We start from the raw sequence: 21,688 nt of genomic DNA, 5'->3' as shown, positions 1-21,688 counted from the left end.
CATACAATTGTATATATAATAGGCTAGTAAAGATGCCTATCATTTTTTACCTCTACCACCCACTTCCCAACAAATGCCATTTTAGGGCACTTTACTAGACAAATAGCTTTAGTTGATATGCAATTACAACTTTTAGTCTAAATTTGGTTCAAATCAATACAATTTTCAATATAATCCAATTAGTTGAAGTACTTGCACTCCAATTCTATCCTAATATAATTGCTTGGCCTCTTTATTTGATACACTTGTTAAGTTGCTTGTTAACACAGTGATAAAATCTCATGCCGAAGAATCAGTGCACTGAGGCATCCAGATATGATGAAGATGACTTTCTGAAGTTCAAACAGAGTATCAAAATGATGAAGAAACTGGATTTAAGTGACCTTGAACATGACATGGTTGCTGGTGCCAAATGGGATGGTCTGACTGGCAAAGAAACTGCTGATCTACTAGGATTTTCATCCACACCCATTGATCAGGTTTACATAGAATGGCCTGAAAAAGGACAAATAACCAGTGAGAAGCAATAGCTAGACTGACATTGGACTAAGGCTTTCTGGCTTTAATTTTCTCTACAAAATTTGATGTTACCCCTGATGTCTAGTATTTGAAAGCAAGTACACCATGCTCTAATGCCGTTCACTATCGCCAAATCACATCCCAACAAAGTATTTGTATTTGAGATTCAAGTCTGCAGCCATCGTGTGATGCTTTCTGGTTAATATGAGCCAAAATCTCTGAGGAATGCTCATGACACCTTATTGAATCTATGCCATGAAGAATTGAGGCAGTCCTGAAAACAAAATTAACCATTGGCATAGTACCTTTGAGCATAGTAAAGTGCTATGGTAAGGGTAATTCAAACTGCTTTACATGGAAATAAAGGACAATCGGTTAAAAAAATGACATTACGTGAAAGAAATGCACAGAATAAGTTACATTTAATCACTGAATTAAAAAAAAGAAAAGTAAATCAGAAAAGCATACTAGAAGTCCAATACAGGTAAGGTGTGAAGGTTGCCAGTAGTGAGTGTATACAATACAGTAAAATTTAGTTGATTATGTAATGCTATAAAGGATGTAAATTATTCTATTGATTGAAGGCCAACTGCTTTATTTCAGTTGGAGATTTTACATTAATCCCTCATCATTGGCAAACATGTGGCAAAAGTGGAGAGAAACCACTTCCTTTAAACAGAAAAAACCTCCAGTAGTACCGACCTCAGTAAGGACAGCCATCTGCTGTGACCAGCTAGACGCTGAGAGGACAAGAAGCAGACATGGAAAAAAAAGATAGAAGCTTGGAAGCAGAGGTACTATTTAAAGGAAGGAAAAACACAGAGTACCCTCAGTTGTAAGAGCTCTGTTGATGGCTTCCTCCAGGAAAGGAGCAGAACTTAAACACAGAATCACAATATCAGTGGTAGTTTCTGTAGGAAGGCAACAAACAAAGATTTTATTGTGTTAATCCCTCCATCAAGGGACAAATGACTGAGAGAAACAGAATACTATGTAATCAAGAACATAGGTAAATAAATTTCAGAAGGAGAAATGATGCTCAGGATCAAATTAGAAGAAAAATCTGCTAAAACAATAATTCATACGTAGCTGACTGGGAGAAAAAGAAAATAATAAATTAAAGTAAAAATGTAACAAGATTGATTTTAATACGAAACCTATGAGCCACTTAATCATTTTGACTTAGCATCAAACTTGAACCCTGTTTCTTTAGTATTTGACTTTCCTCCATCCCCACTCCACCAAATATTGTAATTTTATTGCTAGCCCATGTTATGATAATGCTGCTTATTAGAGCAAAAGACATCATCAAAAGAAAACATAGAACTTGTTGTAGACCCTGGTCTTGTGGAAAACTATTTTTTGAAAAATATGGAAGTTAAGCAGAGAGAGATATAATCTGATTTATTTGTAAGATAAACATTTTTTTAAACTCCTTTGGATATTTAACAACACAGATTAGTACATATCAACTAACATCTGAGCTTTTTGTGAGATGTTGGCCAAATATTTGAAATACAGTATATAAAAGAGAGTTACAAATGGTCATTGTCAGATACAATATTTGCAAAAACCATAATTAAATTGTTTTAGCTAAAAGAACAGACAGGGAATGTTTTTATGCTGTCATAACAGAAATATTTAGGAAGATTTAGTCCAGAAAAGCCATTCAAGTAGTTTTTAGTGGTTTCTACTCCACAGGCAGATGTGTTTTATAGAATACGCAGCAGTGAGCTATAATTTAATCTTCTGAAACCCAAGTAACATTCCAGACAATAGCAGACTCTGTCAGGCTGACCTCACAATAGATGTTAAATGACCATATGTTACATGCAGCGAAGTGGTGGCTTAACTACAAATAAACTTCACAACAAATTACTCTATCCTGTTTTTTTATTATGAACATGACTATCTGACTGGATTAAATTTTAACAAGTGAGCCAATGGATTAATCAAACATCTGCTCATTGTTAAGACCTTTTGTTTTCAGGATGAGGTTTTGTGCATCATAGCTAAGCTTTGCAACTGGCAAATGCGACCCCTGGTGGAGATAATATCCTAAGATAATTTACAATGCTTGTCAGGAGATGAGCCTTCTTGACTTAATCAAAGACATAAAAGACAGTTTAAAACACAATAATGAGAGTAAGGCATTGCAATGATACCTATCAGGGTTCAGTTTAAGCTCTGAAGGTAGGAAAATATACCGATTAACTCCTTATTGTCTGTGATGACCTGGTGACCTTTCCAGGGTGTAACCCGCCTCTCTCCGTTGACCACACCAGCACCCCTCACGTTCCTGCTAGGGATAAGCGTGTTAGATAATGAGGGATGAACTTCTCATTGTATTTCCACAGCATTATGGAACAGTTTTAATGACAACACAAATAGATCTCACTTCGTTGTAGCGTCATATTTTTGTCTTTCAAATTATTACAACATCAATCATGACTTTCTCAGTAACTATCAAATAGAGAAAAGTATTTTGGAAAGGCTGTGTCTGTATCAGTGCAATGACGCCAAATTGCATTATAGGAAGGTCTACTTTTCTTTGTGGGACCACAATAACTACCCTGTAAAAATAAAAAACATTCTTTTTATAGGTGTTGCTGAACACAAATTGCTGTTCATCGTTTCAAGATAACATTTAAAGTTTGGTCAGTCAGCCCCTGAAGCCATCTGTTGAAAGAAAAACTAAGAAGAAGCTCCAATTTAGCCATAGACCACAAACCCTTCAAAACGGCAACAAAGCTTAGCCAGAACTATGTTTACATGCTCTAAATGTATGGTTCCTCACTGTTTTTTACTGGGACAAGGTGGAAACTAAAGCAGGGCATGTTGGAACTGAAACAAAGCAAGCAAATAAGTTAATAACAATGCAATACCTTTGCTGCTGTTTCAAACTATAAATGTAATGTGTCAGACAAACCAATAAGGGATTATTAGTCATAAGTAATGACTTTATATTTTATTGGGGTTTTTTTTCATACTAAGATCAAAATATGTGAGTATAAAAGGAGTGGAACAGCTCTTCCTTAGGGTTGTCTTTCAGTACTGCCTTGTATTTAGCTTCATCCTCTCATCAACTCTACTTACGTTCTCTGTCCGTGCTATATACCCCACTTTATAATGCTGCTACCACCATGCTTCCCATATATTTTTTATATCACCAGTCGCAAAGGGCATTTCAGAATATTAGAATAATTGGTGTTCCTTCAAAGTGAACTTGCTTGAACAGTCAAAATAAAATCTTCATGCAAGGCACTGTACCACCTTCTGTAGTCCTACTATTCTTCTATAAAATGCTGAAATAATATTTTAACTTTATGTGAAATAAATTATTTTATTTTACAGGAAGTGTGTAATGGAAAACATTGTTGTTTTCTTTCTCGAAAGATGAAAGAGCTTAATTTCGCTGAAGTCCACGCGAATAATGCGGAACTAAAATTCGGCAGCAAGAGTTTCAGCTCGAACAATAATCTTAGATGGGATTTTTCTGTTTACTCCTCAACGTGGGTTTCTTTGATTGCATTTTGAAGTCCAAGTAGTGAGATGAAAAGTTACCTGAATAGACGCAAATAATTGGTTTAATCAAAATGAGTAAAAAGCGCCCCAGCGATGCCCCCGTGGAGTCGGAGGCTCCGGCGAAAAAGGAGAAAGTTTCGGAGTTTAACGGGACTGTGTTCAAAACCATGCTGAAAAATCCCACCACAGCCATGAAAGGTAAGATTATTCTGACATTCTGTGATATTACATGCCGAACGTTATGTCAAGTTTAACTCCTTAATTGTTGCCTGCAGGGCTGGAAAGATTCATATCAACCGCGAAGAAGCTACCAAGCTGCGACCTGTATGATGTGGTCGAGGGTTATATTAAAATATCGATGGAGTGTGCAGAAATATTCAAGTTGCTTGAAGCGGAAAAGCCCCTAGAGACCGAGGTGAGCTGGGGCAAGCTTTTACAAAGGATGGAATTACTTTCGTGATTTGTTTTTGTCTCGTCCTGCTCATTGAGCTTCGCTTCTGTCCAGATGATGCTGATTTTTGGGAGCTTGGAAGTGATCCTTCTGAGGACAGCCAGTGATCTCTCCCACTTCAACATGGTCGGCAATGTAATAGTGAAAAAGATCGCTTCTAACTACATGAAGCTTCTGCAAGGGTCTTTTCATTCACTGAATCACGGGTTGGTACTATAATTATTATAAAATGTTCAGATTTTTATTACATTTAAAACACAAATAGCCCCGTTGTATTTAATTGTCATTATATGATCCAATATCAAGCAGAGGAAAAAGGGGGCAGTTGTTGATTTTCAGATCTTTGGAAAGGTAGATAAAATCGGTGGATAAGATCGATTTCAGGTGCATTATTGTCTAATTGCCCAAAATAAAAGAAAACTGGGCCAATTTATCAGCCGGATGATTTATAGTTGATCTCCTAGTTTAAATCAAAGTATGTTTGTGTTAGAATGAGTCCAGACCTAATATAATTTATAATGAATACATTTTGAAATTTTATGTTCACAGACACTTTTCAATGGTTGCTAGACTTTTTAGATTTTTACTAGTATAGAAATATTAAAGCCTTTGTATCATTATTAATTTCACTATAATACTTTTCTTTGTGGTGTAGAAAATGTGGCAAATTTTAAGGAGTGAGAATATGTTTGCTCTCCACTGCAATTCTGCAACATTTACTTCATGTTTTGTTTAACAGATTTGTCCGTCAGTGCCTCAATCTGCTGTCTGCCATGGTGTCTCAGGGTGCTGAAGCTGCCAGAGAAGTCTTCAGTCATGTTCAAATCAAAACACTTTTTGGACTGGCCAAGAGGAAAGATAAAAGGGTATGGTGTGTTGTCCTTTCATTTCTGTCTACCTGTCAGAGTCTTTTCAGCTAAATTGAATTGTGTCTTTTGAATCCTCTTGCAGGGTAAACCTGATGTCAGACTGGCTTTCATCCAGTTTGTCCTGTCCTTTTTAGTATCTGGAGATAGTGCAATCATTGGGCAGGTTTTAGAGGTCAAAGGTAAGATTCAAACGTAGATCACTATTTTTACAAAATACTTTTATTATTTTTCTTATATGCTGATGATCTGCTCATCTGTTGGGTTAGAACTCCTGCCACAAATCCTGAACACGGGTCTGAAGGAGGACAGGATGTCCACTGTCAATTTGATTCTGTCAACACTGAAGACAAGAGTAAGTACATCAGATCTCACATTTAAAGTGAAATCTCTTGATTATGAGCTTTGTGTTGAAATATTTGTCTATGGTTAGATTGTGTTAAACAAAGCCATCAGTAAAACGCAGAAAGTGCGCTTCTTCACCCCTGCTGTGTTGGCCAATATTGCATCTCTGTACAAATGGAATGGGATTGTTGATGCAACCGCTGATGATGACACAGTAAGTTAACATTCATTCTGATAACATAAAAACCTTTTTAGCTAAATGCAGCCTGATAACTTGCATGTAATCTCGTAATCATAAGATGGCAGAGGACTCGGATGCTGCTGGGATATCGGTTGTCCGGGATCTTGTCCACAGATTCCTCGTTGACCTCTGCTGCTCTCGAAAGCATGGCATCAGCTTCCACGATACCAGCTTTGGCACCTCTGGCAGGTCAGTAGTTGATGTGTTAGGCACATATTTTACTAATTTAAAGATTAAAAATGCAGAATGCTGATTGTAAAATTTTACTTGTGCAGACCTGGCAACCTCGTCTTGCTTCAGTTCTTGGTTGGACTGAAACAGGCGACTGAAGATGAGCTGGTGGCAGAGCTGGTGGTGAATATACTGAAAGAAAGTCCTGACATCTTGTCCAGATTTTTCAAGGAGACTCAATATTCATACACCCCGCGGATCAGAAGTGCTTGGCACGACAATGTCAAGCTCCTTAAAAGGGTAACTATTATTGATTTATTTTCTTATTTAGAAACATTTGTGTGGGTTAAAAGCCTTAGCTTTGGGTGATTCTGCCCCTTCAATAGTTTGTATGGCCATTTCTTTACAGGGGGCACCAATAAATTGGTTTCAAAATTCTTAATTTTCACAGATTGGCGAATGGCCAGTACTTGAATGTGAAAGTGATCTTATCCACCAATCTTTTCCACCTCCTCAAATGTCTGAAAATCAACCACTGTTTCATTTTGCTGTGTTGTGAGAGAGAGCTGTCCACCAGCTCTCACGGTGTTCATGGTTAACAATAGTCCTCCCACTGTTGCCAACTTAGCTGCTATATTCACCAACTTTTCAGACAAGAAGGTCGCTATTGGGCAAAATTGGAATGGGCAGGTCAGACTTTTTAAAGATCAATGATCATCCAGAAATCGGTAATTAGTACACCTTAATTTCATACCATTTCATCCCAACGTTCTTCCATTTTGAAAACAAACTATGTTGCACATTACAGATTTTGGGGCTGTGCTCTGACGGGGGTATCTTGGTGGTGTTGCTTCAAGAAGTTGCTGTGTTGGGCTTGTATTAGAAATGCACTAAAATATGCAAATAAACAAACAAGCCACTGCTAACATTCTTCTGTCTTTTTTCTTAATCAGATTTATGAGGCCCAACCAGAGATTTCTACAATCTTTCACAGCAGTGAGATGATTCCTTTGCCTCGTTTGTTGTCCATGGTTATGGTCATCTCTCTTCCTCCTGTGTGCAACAAGGCATTCTTTACACAGGGTCTCAATGTAAGCCACTTAATTGCATACTATAAATTATGCATATTACATGAAAATGGAAAATATTCAACTATGTATTAATTTAATCCACAGCTTTCAAACTCAACAGTGCAGCTTACAACTATATCCATGATGAATTTCATTCTGAAAAAAGCCAATAAGAGCATAGCTTATCTTTTGGACAAATCAGTGTTGCACCAGTCAAATCTGTACACTGTTGAAATGATGGAGGAGCTTGTGCAGCAATACAGGGAGACTCTTGGCAAGGTAAGCTCATTAAAGAGATGTTTTATTAGGTTTGCTGTTGTGGGTTGACATATTATTTATTCTTCATGCTCTATTCCAGATTTTGCCTGATATGACACTGATAATTTCAGCATGGCAGTCTCTGAGCAAGAAAGAAAAGGCAGATGGTGAGAAGAAGATCAAAATTGAAGAACTGGCTGACAATAAAAATGAAGTTCCTGGTAGGAACCTTTGGTTCTTCTTTTGTTCAGGGTTCGTCTGGGTGCTTGAAATCCTTGAAAATGCTTGTATTTTAATTAGGTGCTTTAAAGGCTTGGAAATGCTTGATTTTTGTATAAAGTCATTGAAAGTGCTGGGTATTTAAACTGCAAAGTTTTTTAATAATCTAACGCTTGATTAAAAGGCTAAATCTGGAAAATGTTATTTACATTTGAAGCCTGTTATTTACATACACCTAATAAACACCTAATAAGTACATTTTTTTCCTCACTGTCTGAAATTAAATCAGACCAAACTTGTCTATTTTTTGGTCAGTTAGAATTACCAAATTTATTTCTATTTTCTAAATGCCAGAAAACTTAGTGAGAAAACTTGTTCTAATATTTATGACTAATGTGAGTGATCCTCAGCTGACCGGTTCATGCTCTTTGTTCTTGAACAGTTGCAGAAAAGGCTGAGGTCATTGTGCTGAAGGCCTTTATTCTTCAAGTCATATGTCTTTACCAGAAAGTGGTCCCACATCTTGTTACACAGTGCAAATTTGACTTCAGCAAACTACTGAAAGGTAAAGTATTGCTCCTGATGTGTGGTATTTATTTTTTATTTGCCATGTTAAAATAAAACCAGTTTTTCCAACCTTTTTTTTCAGGAATTGTGTTTGAGAAAGGAATGAAAGAGGAGATACCTCCGGTCTTGCAGTATCAAATACTCCAACTGGCTTTAGATCTTCCTGCAAACAAGTTTTCCTGGTTTCGCTTGCAGGTGATGAAGTTTTATTTATTTCATTTAATCTCCATTGAGAGCCATTTGTCCTTATACTCTGTGTTAATGTTCCTCACAGGATGTTGCAAATTCAGAATCATCGTCTGGCGAGAAGTCTGTCCTCTACCTACTTCTGAAAATGTTTGTGTCCAGCAGCAGCAGCCACCTGAGCTCCACCACACGGAAACTCATTCTTAAAGTAAGAAGCATTTTTGACACTGCCACTGTTTTTCAGTGTGGGATATTTCTGCAGCAGCCTAAATATCAAACACTGGACATTATTTTTGACGGAAACACCATCAATGTGCCTAGATATTACATCCAATCAGGCTCTGTTCAGTCCCGGAGCAAAACTTGTGAAATCTGTCCAGAATCTTTGATAAACATGATCTATTTTCAGTTTTCTGGAAAGGACCACCAGCTTCCTCTCTAAGAAGAAGATCGTTAGATCGCTAGTATCATCCATTATACTCAAACCCCACAGTTCCTGTTAAAGTCCCAGTAGATTTCACATATTTATGTCTGTGATTGTGTGATATCAAAGGCTCTTTTGTGGTATGTTTCCTAATCAACCTGTTTGTATGTAGGTAATGGTTGTTAATGAAGATTCTGTGACTGGAAGATGCCACTTTTTGCAGCAGAGAATTTGGGGGATTTCTTAACCTCTCTTACTATCTATGTCCATGCTGGCTAGAAAACTTTTATCCTTGTTCAGCTTTCTTCCTAAAAAAAATAATAATCAAAATTGTTGATTTTTGTGACATTGTAAAAAAAAATTCTAATTTTGTAATTACTCAATTACAAAAAAATGGTAATTATGCTAATAATTCTAGCTCCTTTTAATTTTGAAATAAACTTCTTAGAAAAAATGTAAAATTCAAACTAGGGACTAACATTGTATTGGCTGATATACATTTTTTTAACATATTTGTATCGATCTGATACATAAAACTGGGTCTTGATAATTATCTAGGGTTCTGTACATATTTAAGGTCCTTTTTCCAAGTAGACAACTTTTGTACATTTTTGTAGTTGGTCAGTGTGAGTTAGTATTCTGTAAAAGGATGTTTTCTTGAATTTGATGGCAGAAAATTCTTTCAGGAGGTTGAACTGTTCAACAGTAAATCAGGATTTCAAGGTTTAAATTTGAGCTTTTTTCTTAGTAGGAAGAACTTTGTATATTTATGCCATTTAATATGTTCCTAAAGTGAGAATGGCACAGAAACCTCTGTTAACTGTGAAGCTAATATATGGACATCTATATTCCCTGGAATTTATTCAGGTGCTGAGGGACACTGGGGTGTTTGAGTACACCTTCACTGAGTTCAACCTCTGGCTGGACCAGCTGGCAAGAATAAAATCAAACCAACAAGACACAGTCATCCAGTTCTTGGAGAGGGTAAGTCTAACTAGCTGCTTGTAGAAAAACAATTTTTGTTGCGCACAACAAGCTTCTGTTCCATTTCTTGCTTCTTATCAGAGTTGTTGGAGTTTATGCACATTGATTGAGTTTTTTGTATAATCCAGAAATTCTTGATAGGTTGTGGTCGGGATCATTCCAGAAGATTACGTTTGGACTGCTTCATCATAACAAACTCCTCTTGATCTCATCCAGGTGTTGGTCAAATTGGTGTGCAACTCCTACGATTACACAGACAGAGTCGCTGGTTTCGTTCAGGAAGCAGCAAATATCCAAGCGAATCTGAGCGTCCAGGAGGGGGAGGCAGCGAGTGTTCCAGTGTCTCACATCGATGGTGAGCATGAAAGCAAAAGAACCAGAACTTGTTTTTTTAACCAATTATTGTGTCTGAAGGGTCTTTTGTTTTATTTTGACCCTCAGATGTGTTAGACATGCTGGACGTCATTATGGAGGGCAGTGAGGGCGAGATGGAAGAGTTTGGGCCATCTCTGAGCGAAGACCTCATCATCCAAACCTTCCCATTCAGTGTGGCGGTGCCTGCCGCTCTGGAAGCTCGGAATAAACTTCCTGCAGACAAAGGTAAATGCTAAGCACCTCACAGTCTCAATTCGAATAAAACACACATTCAGAAATTATGATAAGATTAATGTTTTATGACTTTTTATAAAAATCTTATCTGCACCTTTTCATAGTAAAATTCACCTTTAAGCATTAAAAATACTTTATGTTGCCATGATGGTAACCATCTGTGTTTGCCTCCATCAGGAGTTGTGTGTGAGTACCTGTCAGCTGTGCTGTCTGATTTGCTGCACTGTCAGAGAGACCCTCTGCCCCTCTGTCTGGCCCTTCAGCAATATGATAAAGAGCTAGACTCTTCCCAACTCCCTCCTCTTCATCAGTCCATCGCAGAGCTGCATCAGTATTACGCCAGATGGCTGCCGCAGCAGTGCCGAGAGGAGCTGGTGAGTCTGAGCCTTATTACACTCTAGAGGAAATATCAGTGTCTTGCTAATGTATTCATACCTCTTGAACCGATTTCCTCCCGTTACAACCTCTTAACCAAATGTTTTGGGATTCTATGTGGAAGGCCAACACAAACAAATCTACAAAAAAAAGTGAAAAGTTTTGCATTCATTTGTATTGAACTACCAGCATTGTAAATCTAGAGGCTGAATATGGGATAGAAAACATCTGTCACCATGAAGTCTTGCTACAGATTCAAATTTAGATTTAGGTCTCAACTTTGACTGGGACATTCCCATGCTGCATTCCAGTTGTACTCAGAACTTGAAAATTCCAATTTCCCAGTTGTAAAATTCAACTTTAACACCCTGCAAAGTTGGATTTTCCGTTGGGAAAGTGGGAAAACCTAATGACTAACCCCAGTTATGACATGTAACCTCGACTTCATATTTCAAAATGGCGGCTCCTTGCATCAACGGTAGTCTAAAATCAATATTGCATATAGCGCCTCCAACTCTAAACTGAAAACATCTAATTGTTTATGGAAAGTAAAGCTTAAAAGGATGTTTGTAAAAGCTATTGCAAGCAATTTTTTTGGTCAACACCATGTAGAAATTTCGACTTTTAATTAGAAGACTGTTACCTCTGGTCTGATGTCAAAGCCTTTGTGAAGTTTAATTGTTTTAGCATTATAAAAGCCCCCCCCCCCCCCCCCCCCCCAAAAAAAAAAAAAAAAAACAAAACCTTAAGGATGTGGTTGTAACATCATAAAATATGTAAAATCTCTAGAGGTATGAATATTTTTGCAAGCCGTTCTGCTTTCAGAAAATTAGAATAATGCCTTCTTTTTTTTTTCTAAGCAGTTCAAATCTTCTGAAAGCTTTTCCAAGGATCTGGCAGCCCCAAGCTCGTACTCTTCCTTAATAAAAGCTGCATACATTCAGGGACCAGGTGCTTTGCTTGAGGACTCTTTCAGACAAGATGCAGAAAAAGCTCTAGCTGTCATGTCACTGTCAGAGTTTCCAGTATTAATCAAGCAGATTTTACTTTACATTAAATCAACGGTGGAAAGCTTCGGAACGGTAAGAGCACAAAATAACCCTCAGTGCTAGATATAAATAATAAAAATGCTCAGTGCATCTTATCTTTTTGTTTTAGTTCTCCAAAGAACCCGAAGATGCATTTCTTAGGACCCTGATGGAAATGCTCCAGGATGTAATAACCAAACTACAAACTTTTGAGGAAACTACAAGTGCAGACCCAGCTGTGGAAAACTCCCAGGAGGGATCGGACCTCTCCTTGGAACTGAACCAGTCACAGACAATAGAATGCAATAAAGAACAGGTTAGGGGGAAAAAACTCTTAAAGAAACTATTTAAACGGCTTTAAGCTGAACTTATTCTAATCTAAATCACCTGTGCTTAGGTTGTTGTTTCAGCTCTGGGCTCCGTCTTCAAGCATCCGTGTCTGGAGCAGTGGTTTCTGGCTCTGGAGCTGGCTGCATTGCCTCCTCACTCTCTGAAACCTGTTGCACTGAAGCGCTTATGTGCTCAGCTGACTGAGCGAATCCTGAGCCTACTGAAGATCAGCGCTCCTGCTCTCGATGAACTCAATCATCTGGAGCTTATTTCTGGCTACATGGCGGCTATAGAACGGGCTGCGTTGAAGGAACTGGCTGAAAGGGGTTCCTGCCCTGCAAAGACGTACTCTAAGTCTTTTCAGGCACTCCTTTCTTTGCACGGCTACATGGACTCTAGTAATCTCCGAGAATTGGTGTCTAGGCTGCTTCTCCTGCCCCAGGAAAGCCTCTTCCTTCCCAGCACTGAAGGGCCACAATCTGAGCTAAGCGTTTATGGGCATGTAGCTCTGCAAATCCTCACAAAGTGTTACTCTGCTCCTTCGCAGAACCAGAACATATTTCTGACACAAGCGCACTTCCATGGCTTAGGCGCTCTTCTTCTGTCCTGCTCCAGCCCTGAGCTGGACGCCTTCCTGCTGCAGGCTCTGTCCAGCAAGCCGGGCAGTGCCAGGCTTATCCACACAGATGTGCTGCAGCGCTGCCTGCGGCGCTCTCGCCCAGACTCTCTGGCTGTTGTCTCTTTGCTGCTGCAGAACAGCTCATCTCACCGCCTCTGCTTTGAAATGTGGTGTGAAGAACCCACCAATATGAAAGTGTTGTCAGAGACTAAGGTTTTCCTCCCACTGATCAATACCTATTTAAAGGTGGCGCAAAGAGAAGACCCAGCAAGACCAAAAGAGGGTGTGTTCTGATTTATTTTATGTAGATTTTGGGACTTTCTAAGTCATTTCTTTTTCTTACATTTAAATATCCATTAATTAAAATCCCATTTTCTTCTCTCCACAGTGCAAAAAGAGGTTTTAAAAGCCATGAAACAAGCACTCCTTTCAAAGTTTTCTCAAAGTATTCTGGGAAACCTGAGTGAGGACCATGGAGTCCATCTTGTAGAAGCTGCTGCAAGTCTGATCAAACTGTCTGCAGATGTGAACGACATCCAAGCTTTGATCAACAATCTTCCGGATTTTCTTCAAAAGGCAGAAAGTTTTGAAAGGTAAAGTGTTCAGAAATCACAAAGCACAATAAGGCTGCAGTGAACAATTATTCAATCAATTATTCTATCGTTTATCCTGAGAATCGACCTATTAATTGGATAAATAAAAATACAGAATTTGAACCATGTGAACTTCAGGAGTTCTGGGTGGAAGAAATTAACAAAGACATTTTTCTTTATTTTTTTCCATGTGTTTTCTCAACCCTTTATCTGCATTGTGGTAATCTTCAAACAATTCTTCCTAGGGTTTTATTTTAACCGTGGGTTTATTTTTAACACCTTCCCATAAATGCCTGTTTTCCTTTCTCTTCAAAATTTTGCTCTTCTTTGTTTTTGGTTTATCATGAAATCCCAGGACAATACATTGACATCTTTGGGTGTAACATGTCAGAATATACTGTACTAAAATCTTTTTAGCCATTCTCAGCTAACAGTTTTTTTTTTCAGATGGAATCTAGTAGACATTATAACAGAAAAGCTAGCTGACTGCACAGAAGAGCAAGAAAAATGGAGGAGATCAGTTGTCGCTGCCGCCTTAAAGTGTTTAATAGCCTCTTACTACCACTCTAAAGATCAGACTGTCTCTCCATCCGACCAGGAGGAGGGGATCTTAAAAAGACTACAACAACTCCTGGTGGGTTTAATATTCTTATTCATACAGTTAAAGATTTTTTTTCATTTTAAGTAATTCAATCATATTTTTTCATACAGAAATCTGCTGAAGACATCAGTGTGTCTGACTGGAACAGTTTTGTCAAAAATGGATTGAAGTAATCTATACATCCAAATGCTTTCTTCCATCAAATACATCATCGCCAATGAATTTATAAATTTATCAATGACTTTATGATTTTTCTTATATTATAGGTATCGGTACTGTAATCAGCATTTCCTCAACACCTTGAGCAGTCTGTTGGAAGTTATGTATGGAAGTGCAGAACAGCAAAAGGAGCTAATTCCTTTATCCTCTCTTCATCTGATGACCACAAGCCATTCCCAGTTCCTACCAGTTATGCTGGACTCCAGTGAAGAGTCCAACGAGTATCAAGTCAAAGGTTGAAATTCATATTAGAACCTATTATTTGCAGCCAATTTAGTCATTTATTTATTTTATTGTTAGACATAAATATACATTTTACTCTCTTCTCAGAAGCGTTGGTTTCACTACTTCTGTGTGTGGTAGAGAAATGCCCAAAGGTGTGCAACATAAACCACTTTATTGTACTTTTGGCAGCCTATGGAGCCACACTTTCAACTTCAGGTAAAAATAAATAAAAATAATTCAGGGATGGATCAGCATGTAATTTCTGATTTTATGCGCTTTCATCTCTCCACATATGTTGCCATGCAGATCAAAAACTGTTAATGCTTCTTCGGCAATATGAAAGATGCCAAGTCAGCTTGCTGAAATTTCAGTGAGTTTGATTTATTATTTTAGTATTTTATGTGGCGCCCAGAAAGAAGCACACTTGTTTGATCCAATTACTGAGTGTGAGGTTTCTTGAGCAGATCGCTCCTATGGGGCCCTGCGGCTGTAGAGCATCACAAAACCAGAAAAATGCTGGGAGCCTCTCTATGGAAGCAGCCGAGCTCAGACGAAGTGTTGGCACTGCTGAAAGCCGACAAGATGCTCCAAACGGTTTTAAAGTTTCCACAAGAGCGCATAATCATCCCCCAGGTACATTTCTCAAATTATGTTTGTTTTGTAAATGTAGCATTTCAAAAAAGATTGCTGTGAAAAATGAGTTCCCGCTTAGCCAAAGTGGTTTTAGAATGAGATTTTTCTTTATGTTTCTCGTTCAGGATGGTACCGAGCTGCTGCACAGTAAAGATGCAGTGAAGAACCTGGGGGATTTGTATGATCCGTGTTTCCTTTTGCCGCTTTTCAGTGCTATATTGCAACCAGGTGAGATGTTCTAATACAAGCTGTCGTTTTGAAAAATATGTCTAGCAAATCAAATCAACTTCATTTGTGAAGCAAATTTAAAACAATATGGTTAATCAATTTGAAGTTCCATCAACCCTGTAAAGAGTAAGAAAATTACTCTGAATATGTTTAATTCAGTGGAACCAGAATAAAATGTATTACTGCAACTAGAAATTAATAGTGTCATGGTATAAAAAAATGTAAAAACAGGGAAAATAAATGTTTTTTAAGCATAAATAAAAGATGCACACTTGACTGACAAAGGGAGGCTGCTCAACAGCTTATAACAAAAGGTCTAACTAACTACCTTTACTGACTAATCCAGAACAAAGAACTTCTGTCTGTTCAGACAACATAAGAACTCTAGCATCAGAAAGAAACAAAAAATATATATTCCGGGTTGAAATGTACAAATTTAAAAACAAGCTGTAAAATCGGACATGTTTCTGAGTTGCAAGAAACAATTCTTTACTTAATCAGGTTATTAAACCTAAATAACAACCAAAGTGTGAAGATTGAATGACAGTGGTGCTGAATGCAATGTAAGGTTCAGAGAGGTACTCAAAGGAGCAAATATTGCCATGTGAGACTTTCTGCTTTAACATTAGAAATGTACTAGCTTTCCATCATTACATCACTTCAAAGCATTTGAAAATATTTTGTGCAGCTGACGAAATGACATTAATACAAAATCCAATCCTTCTTTTGCTCCATGACAGAATGTGTTATTGACTGCTTTAAATTCGTGTCCTGCCACGCCCTTGGAGTAACCGTGATGGCTCTTAGTAGCTTTGATCCGAACATGAGAGCCGCAGCATACCATGTACTGGCCTGTTTCTACCAACATCTGGAGGGCGCTCGCTTCAGAGAGAAGAGACAGGTATGTGGTGATGAACACCGTGTGGGTTTGGGACTGACCTCATAAATCTTGACGACTTTTTCTTTTTTCCAACAGCTGCTGTATTTTATGGACAACCTCAAGAATGGAATTCCAAAGCAGAATCAGAAGCTTCCATTTGTCCTCGCTGTTTATATCAGCAAAGTGGCTCAGCAGATGCTCAGACCCGGTGTGTATCCCTGAACCTTTGGATTTAGTCCCTGACCGGTCTTGTTTGACCCTCATTACTTCCTGAAACATCTGCTAATGAAATTAGCTCTTGACTAATTCTTTAAACTTATTAAATTTAATCCATTTATTGTTTTTTTTTTGCTGTTTAGGATTAATGTGATGCATTTCAGGATTACTGAACTTTACCTTCTGTCTCTGTGTTTCCTTAGAGGACCACATGTATGTGGTGTTAAACAGATTTTTGCTGTCACGCCAAAGTTTAGACTTGAGAAGAGTTCCAGAGTTCTTCAAGCTGTTTTATGGTTTTGACCTGGAGGTAAATTATTCAGTTTTTTTAAATCACCTTTATTTAATGATGGATAAGAAGTTGGATATTTCTGGAATAAATAAAGGACTAAATAAACTTTTTCTGCATCAACAGCATGTAACCTTCATGTGTTTGCTTATTCAGCTCAACCTTTTTCAGTGGGATGTTATCTTTTTCTGGGAAAGGGTTAGGGGAGATGTGGGAGTTGACTTACCCTTTTTTTCCCCTCTAGCACAAAGTGGAGCGTGAGTGGATCCTGAATCTGCTGCAAGAAGGAATAAGTGATGGACACAGCTATGAACTGTGCAGCCATCAAAACATCTTTCAGGTCCTTTTGGGTTTCAGCAGCAGCCCCCTGTGCAGTGAATACATCCAGGTACACTGCTGCAGATGCAGTTAATTAACTATCACCATACATAATGACCTTTTTTCATTTAATTTTCATGATGTTTGATTATTTTAATACTATGACCCATTAGGTGGTTGGGAAAAGGTTCCTGAAGATTATTGGCTCTGTAAAATGTAAAGAAATTATTTGATGTTGTTATGTAAATCTTTACTTAGGCACAGATAATCAAGGTGTTGTGTCAGGCTGCCCATGTGCCAAAAGCAGTTTATGACCTCACCAAGAGCTGTGGACTCCTGAGCTGGATGATACAAGTAGTTGATAAGAAGTAAGTTATCATATTTCTGAATACTTTGGGGGATTAAACTGCATAATGCACCTCAAAAACATTCACTCCCTCTGAAGTTTTTCTAATTGGGGCAATATAAGGACCATTTAAGCTAATTTAATCTGTGTAATCATAGCTTTTATTTAACAAATTTCAAGACATTTGTTAAAGACCAACCAACAACCAAGGCAGACAGGTCAGGGATTACGTTGCAGGGATGTTTTTGATCCATAGCTCATGTTGGTAAATGAGTTATGGATCAAACAGGACAGCCATTATTTATGGATGAGTAGAAAGCTGTTGTTAAAAGAAATCATAAGAAATTCTATTTGCAGTCTGCAACCTAATCCAATTGAGCATCTGTGACAAGACTTTAGTGAAAGAGTGATTAAAAATGTAAGTATTTAAATGTGTAAGTTTAATGGAAATATATCTCAAAAGATGCAACCGGTGTTTCAACAAAGTAATAAATCAGGGGCATAGTCAAAATCTGACACATTTTCAGATTTTTGTTTGTAAAGGATTCTGAGAATCCCTCTTGTTTTCTTTGTACATGTTGGTTATAAGTGAAAAAATGGGAAGAAGTTAAAGTGCTATGTATTCTTTACGGTCTGTTTCATATTTGCAACAATAATCTGTTTTTCTGTCCCTGCAGGAATCTGACCCAGCAGACAGTATCCGCGGTCATTGATCTGCTTCATACTCTGTGGTTTACCAGCCTTGGGCAGAAGGAGAAGAAAGTTGATGGGAATGGCGCCATCTTGTCCACTGAGGATGAACCTCTGTGTTTAGTGAAATGTCTTCCACTCCCACTCATCAGTGAATTTCTCTGTGTGGCTTTGGCCATCAGCAGACACCTCAGGTAAAACTTCATACTTACCAAATACATTCAGCAGTGAAAGTGTAAGTTATAGCATAAATACAGAGTGTCTTTTGGTCATGGATGCCAGTGTTTGTGTGATCTCTTCTTTGCAGGTTGGGTGTGAAGGCCGCTCAGTTGAGCCTGTTTGTGCAGACTCTTGGCTCCGTCCTCGTGCATCGGGGCAACGCTCTCCATGTAAACAAACAAGCAGACCGACTCACCCTTCATCCACAGCCGCTCTCCTCTACGGAAACACTCTCCCTGCTTTTCTGCTGGGCTTCCTTGTCCCACAACAGCACCATTCTAGCGCAAATACAAGCCCTGTCTGAAAAGCACAAAATAAAGGAATTAATGGGTGAGTGCTGAGAAATGTAATGAAAATTGGCCGATGCTTCTAAAATTAAGGAAATCTAGGCTGATTTATCGGTGCACTTCTATTTACACCTGAAATTAAATGTACTTTATCTGGATTTGTCTGTGATAGACCAACACAAAATAGTGTATGATGACCAATTCTAGAGAGACATGATTTATTACTTTAGCCTTTTTCTAGTCATAAAATTTGAAAGTGTGGCAAGTATTTTTACCACCTGAGTCAGTTCTTTGTACAAACGGGTAACAGCTGCAAGTCTTTTGGGTTATGCCAGTCTTTACACATAAAAATAATAAAATTCTTGCCCATTGGTCTTTTCAAACCTACCCTATTTAAATACATGCTGTGTAAGACAGTTTTTTTTAGCCTCTTAATTGATTTTCTTTCAAAATTGGCTTCTCATCATCTTTCACCATGTATCATTTTTTTCTATGTCCACTCAAAATGTGAAAAAAGGTTTTAGGGGTATGAAAGCAGCAGTGAACACTAGATAGTCATTGTTTCATGCTGTGGCATTATGATTTCTGTTAAATAAAAACTGAATGTTTTCCTTTATCTTCAGGCTTAGGGAAGTATAAGGTGCGAAGTAGAGGTCGCCTTACCTTTCAACCGACGCGAGATGGGAACGCTTCAGAGGACAGCAGGACTGTGAAACAAGAAGAGAGTCTTCTGGCAGGCTGCAGAGTTCACCTCAGCAGTGTGTTTGTTTACTGGCAGCCTGTGTTTCAACTGTCAGAACCACCATCAGCTCAACCTGGAGGCAAACTGGATTCCAGGCACTTGGCCTGTGATACTGCGCACCTGCTTACAAAATGGTCCCTGAGGTGGCTGGTAGAGGACGGGTACGACGAAAACAGAACAAAGGACTTCCTGACCTGGTTTGAAAAGGCTGTGATCAAACAAAGGGAAATCGTGGATGTTTTGATGCTCGATCCTGTCGTGAAAGCTGACCTCCTTCAGCTCTTCCATAACTCGTTTGAAGCTCCGGGTCATGCCAGCGTGGAAACCTGCCAGCTCTTCACCAACACTATGATCCGCTTATTGGAGATGCGAGGCCAGCTTCCGGACCTCCATCGGATCATTATCTCTGCCTGCATGTCCGATCAGGACCAGTCTAGACATGGTGAGAACCAGACAGCTTATTCTGGGACAGTCCATAATTTAAATGAGAGTAGAAGCGCTATTTGTATCCTTGGTGAAGTTGGTGTCTAAAAAGTCATAAACTACTGTAAATAACTTTTTTTGCAGCAACATATCATCACATACTGTATATCTAGTGTTTATCTGCTGTTTAAAATTGAACAGTAAGTATTTTGCCTGCCTTCAATGTGTGAAAGACAAAAGAACATCCAATTCAGGGAAAGTAGTTGTGTGTTGATCTTTCTGAGTCACAAAATGGCTCAAGAAATTTTTATATGTAGTACAGGTATTTGTTGATTTACTTTCATTTTAAGTTTCATTGATTCCAACTGTTACACAAGGGCATGTAAAATGGACCTCAACAGACACAATAGAAGCCAAGCGAACTTTTCCTGCTCTAAAAGACAAAAATTGGTACATATGTATATATTTTTTTACCTTTATTTAAACATGTTGTTTCATTGAGATCCAAGATCTCGTTTACAAGATAGACTTGTTTTGATAAAGCAAACAAGCAAAAAATTACAAACACAGCAACAAAACCAGTAGTTAGAAAATTTGACTCGATTAAGTAAGCTAACAAAGTATACGCTAAAAATAACAACAAGTTTTATAATAACATATGTTTTCTGTCTTTTTCAATTGGAATGGTCCCAAAGGAATCAAAGCGGATAGCTTCAGCTCCTGCTATATAGTTTTTCCACACATCAAGAGTTTATGATAATTGTGTGGACATGAACATTTCTCATAAATCACCAGGTAGCATGCCAACTAAAAAAAAACTGAAGTTAAGCCTTTTTTTTATTTTTTAACTAAATGGCAAAGTCACACACACAATGCTACTCTTTTGTAATGAGCTGGGGTTTTAAAAAACTTTTTTCTTCTTTCCAGAACCAGGACTGTTTTTGTTGTCTTTGTACATCCATGAGCTGTGCAGTGGATCATCTTCAGCAGACCTGTTCCTGTCCCATGTCACCTTGGTGACCAGAGCCCAGTGCAAAAGACAAAAAGGGTCCAAATCAACAAGGATTCAAACAGCCATCGGAGCCATCTGTAGTGAAATAATTGAGATGAAAAGTTAATCAAATGCTTGAAAATTTCTTTGTTTATTTTCAAACCCTTACAGTTTGGCAGACTTTTATTTTACTTTTATAGCTTTTTATTTGTTTAGTTGTTTATTAGCCTCTCTGCAGAGTTATATTTGTAATATGTTTATGCAAACTATTAATCTTTTATCTACAATAAAATAGACAATTTGACCATTTTCTATTATTCTTTGAATAATTCTCATGTACACACACTGCCATGTAATGCTTATCTAACATCTGTGTAAACAGCAGCCTTGTACTTTGTAAGTAATAAGACAGGAACAATTAATCATTTGCATGTTTTTCCTACACTGCTAAACAAATGGTAATTTTAAAGTGTGCCTTTTTAAAAATAAATTAGTATTTGCCAACAAGTTTTACTACTAACCTCCAGAATCAGCCGAAGCAGGTGAAGCAGTTGAGCTTTTGTGGTGACGCTTAACTTTAGATTTGTTTATCCTGGAGTGAGCATAATAGCTCATTTTAACACACATATACAAGTAGAAACAGATCAATTTGTATAATGTACTTGGGTGAAAAACCCTTACTCATGTCCACTGTTCCAATAGATGAACTACACTTACTTTGGCAACTTCACACTGAGAGACATTAGGTTCAAAATGAGAAAGAGAAATCCCACAAAAGCAGCCAGAGATACCCAGAGTATTATGACAATTGAGTCTGAAAAGAAAGAAGGACATTGTTATTGTAAAAATGTTTTACAAGGATAAGGGGAAAAAATCAGGACTTAATAAAAACTTACATTTATGGTATTTCAGCTGGCTCTCATCCACAAAAACAGGATCAAGATAATCCAAGTAGTACTCCCATTCATACAGAGGAGCACTGGTGGAGTTCCCCGGAACAA

At 38.0% G+C, this 21,688-nt stretch overlaps 1 protein-coding gene across 2 annotated transcripts; it reads left to right on the top strand.

The window, feature by feature from the left end:
* Positions 1 to 3,825: 3,825 nt before the first annotated feature.
* urb1 (URB1 ribosome biogenesis 1 homolog (S. cerevisiae)) lies at positions 3,826 to 21,144 on the top strand. 2 transcript variants are annotated; one of them, XM_023351794.1, is made up of 39 exons: positions 3,826 to 4,242; positions 4,320 to 4,459; positions 4,550 to 4,701; positions 5,235 to 5,361; positions 5,447 to 5,543; positions 5,631 to 5,716; positions 5,795 to 5,920; positions 6,006 to 6,136; positions 6,223 to 6,418; positions 7,072 to 7,209; positions 7,294 to 7,467; positions 7,547 to 7,667; positions 8,108 to 8,230; positions 8,315 to 8,427; positions 8,507 to 8,626; positions 9,710 to 9,826; positions 10,043 to 10,181; positions 10,268 to 10,426; positions 10,613 to 10,809; positions 11,671 to 11,892; positions 11,969 to 12,154; positions 12,236 to 13,070; positions 13,176 to 13,380; positions 13,828 to 14,014; positions 14,092 to 14,150; positions 14,248 to 14,435; positions 14,531 to 14,641; positions 14,732 to 14,795; positions 14,890 to 15,058; positions 15,184 to 15,286; positions 16,027 to 16,187; positions 16,263 to 16,374; positions 16,586 to 16,692; positions 16,916 to 17,059; positions 17,248 to 17,357; positions 18,013 to 18,219; positions 18,333 to 18,574; positions 19,155 to 19,715; positions 20,624 to 21,144. In XM_023351794.1, exons 1-39 carry the CDS (start codon positions 4,116 to 4,118, stop codon positions 20,812 to 20,814), a joined length of 6,747 nt encoding a protein of 2,248 aa, XP_023207562.1. In that variant the 5' UTR covers positions 3,826 to 4,115; the 3' UTR covers positions 20,815 to 21,144. The 2 variants fall into 2 exon arrangements, with proteins under 2 accessions (XP_023207562.1, XP_014331315.1); XM_014475829.2 differs by having other exon boundaries at positions 3,827 to 4,242; positions 11,674 to 11,892.
* The last annotated feature ends 544 nt before the right edge of the window (positions 21,145 to 21,688 follow it).

Source organism: Xiphophorus maculatus, chromosome 18 (assembly GCF_002775205.1).
Source record: "Xiphophorus maculatus strain JP 163 A chromosome 18, X_maculatus-5.0-male, whole genome shotgun sequence".
In the NCBI taxonomy this organism is placed as follows: Eukaryota; Metazoa; Chordata; class Actinopteri; order Cyprinodontiformes; family Poeciliidae; genus Xiphophorus; species Xiphophorus maculatus.
The sequence above is the reverse complement of the archived record's forward strand: the minus strand, read 5'-3'. Positions and strand labels throughout refer to the sequence as shown.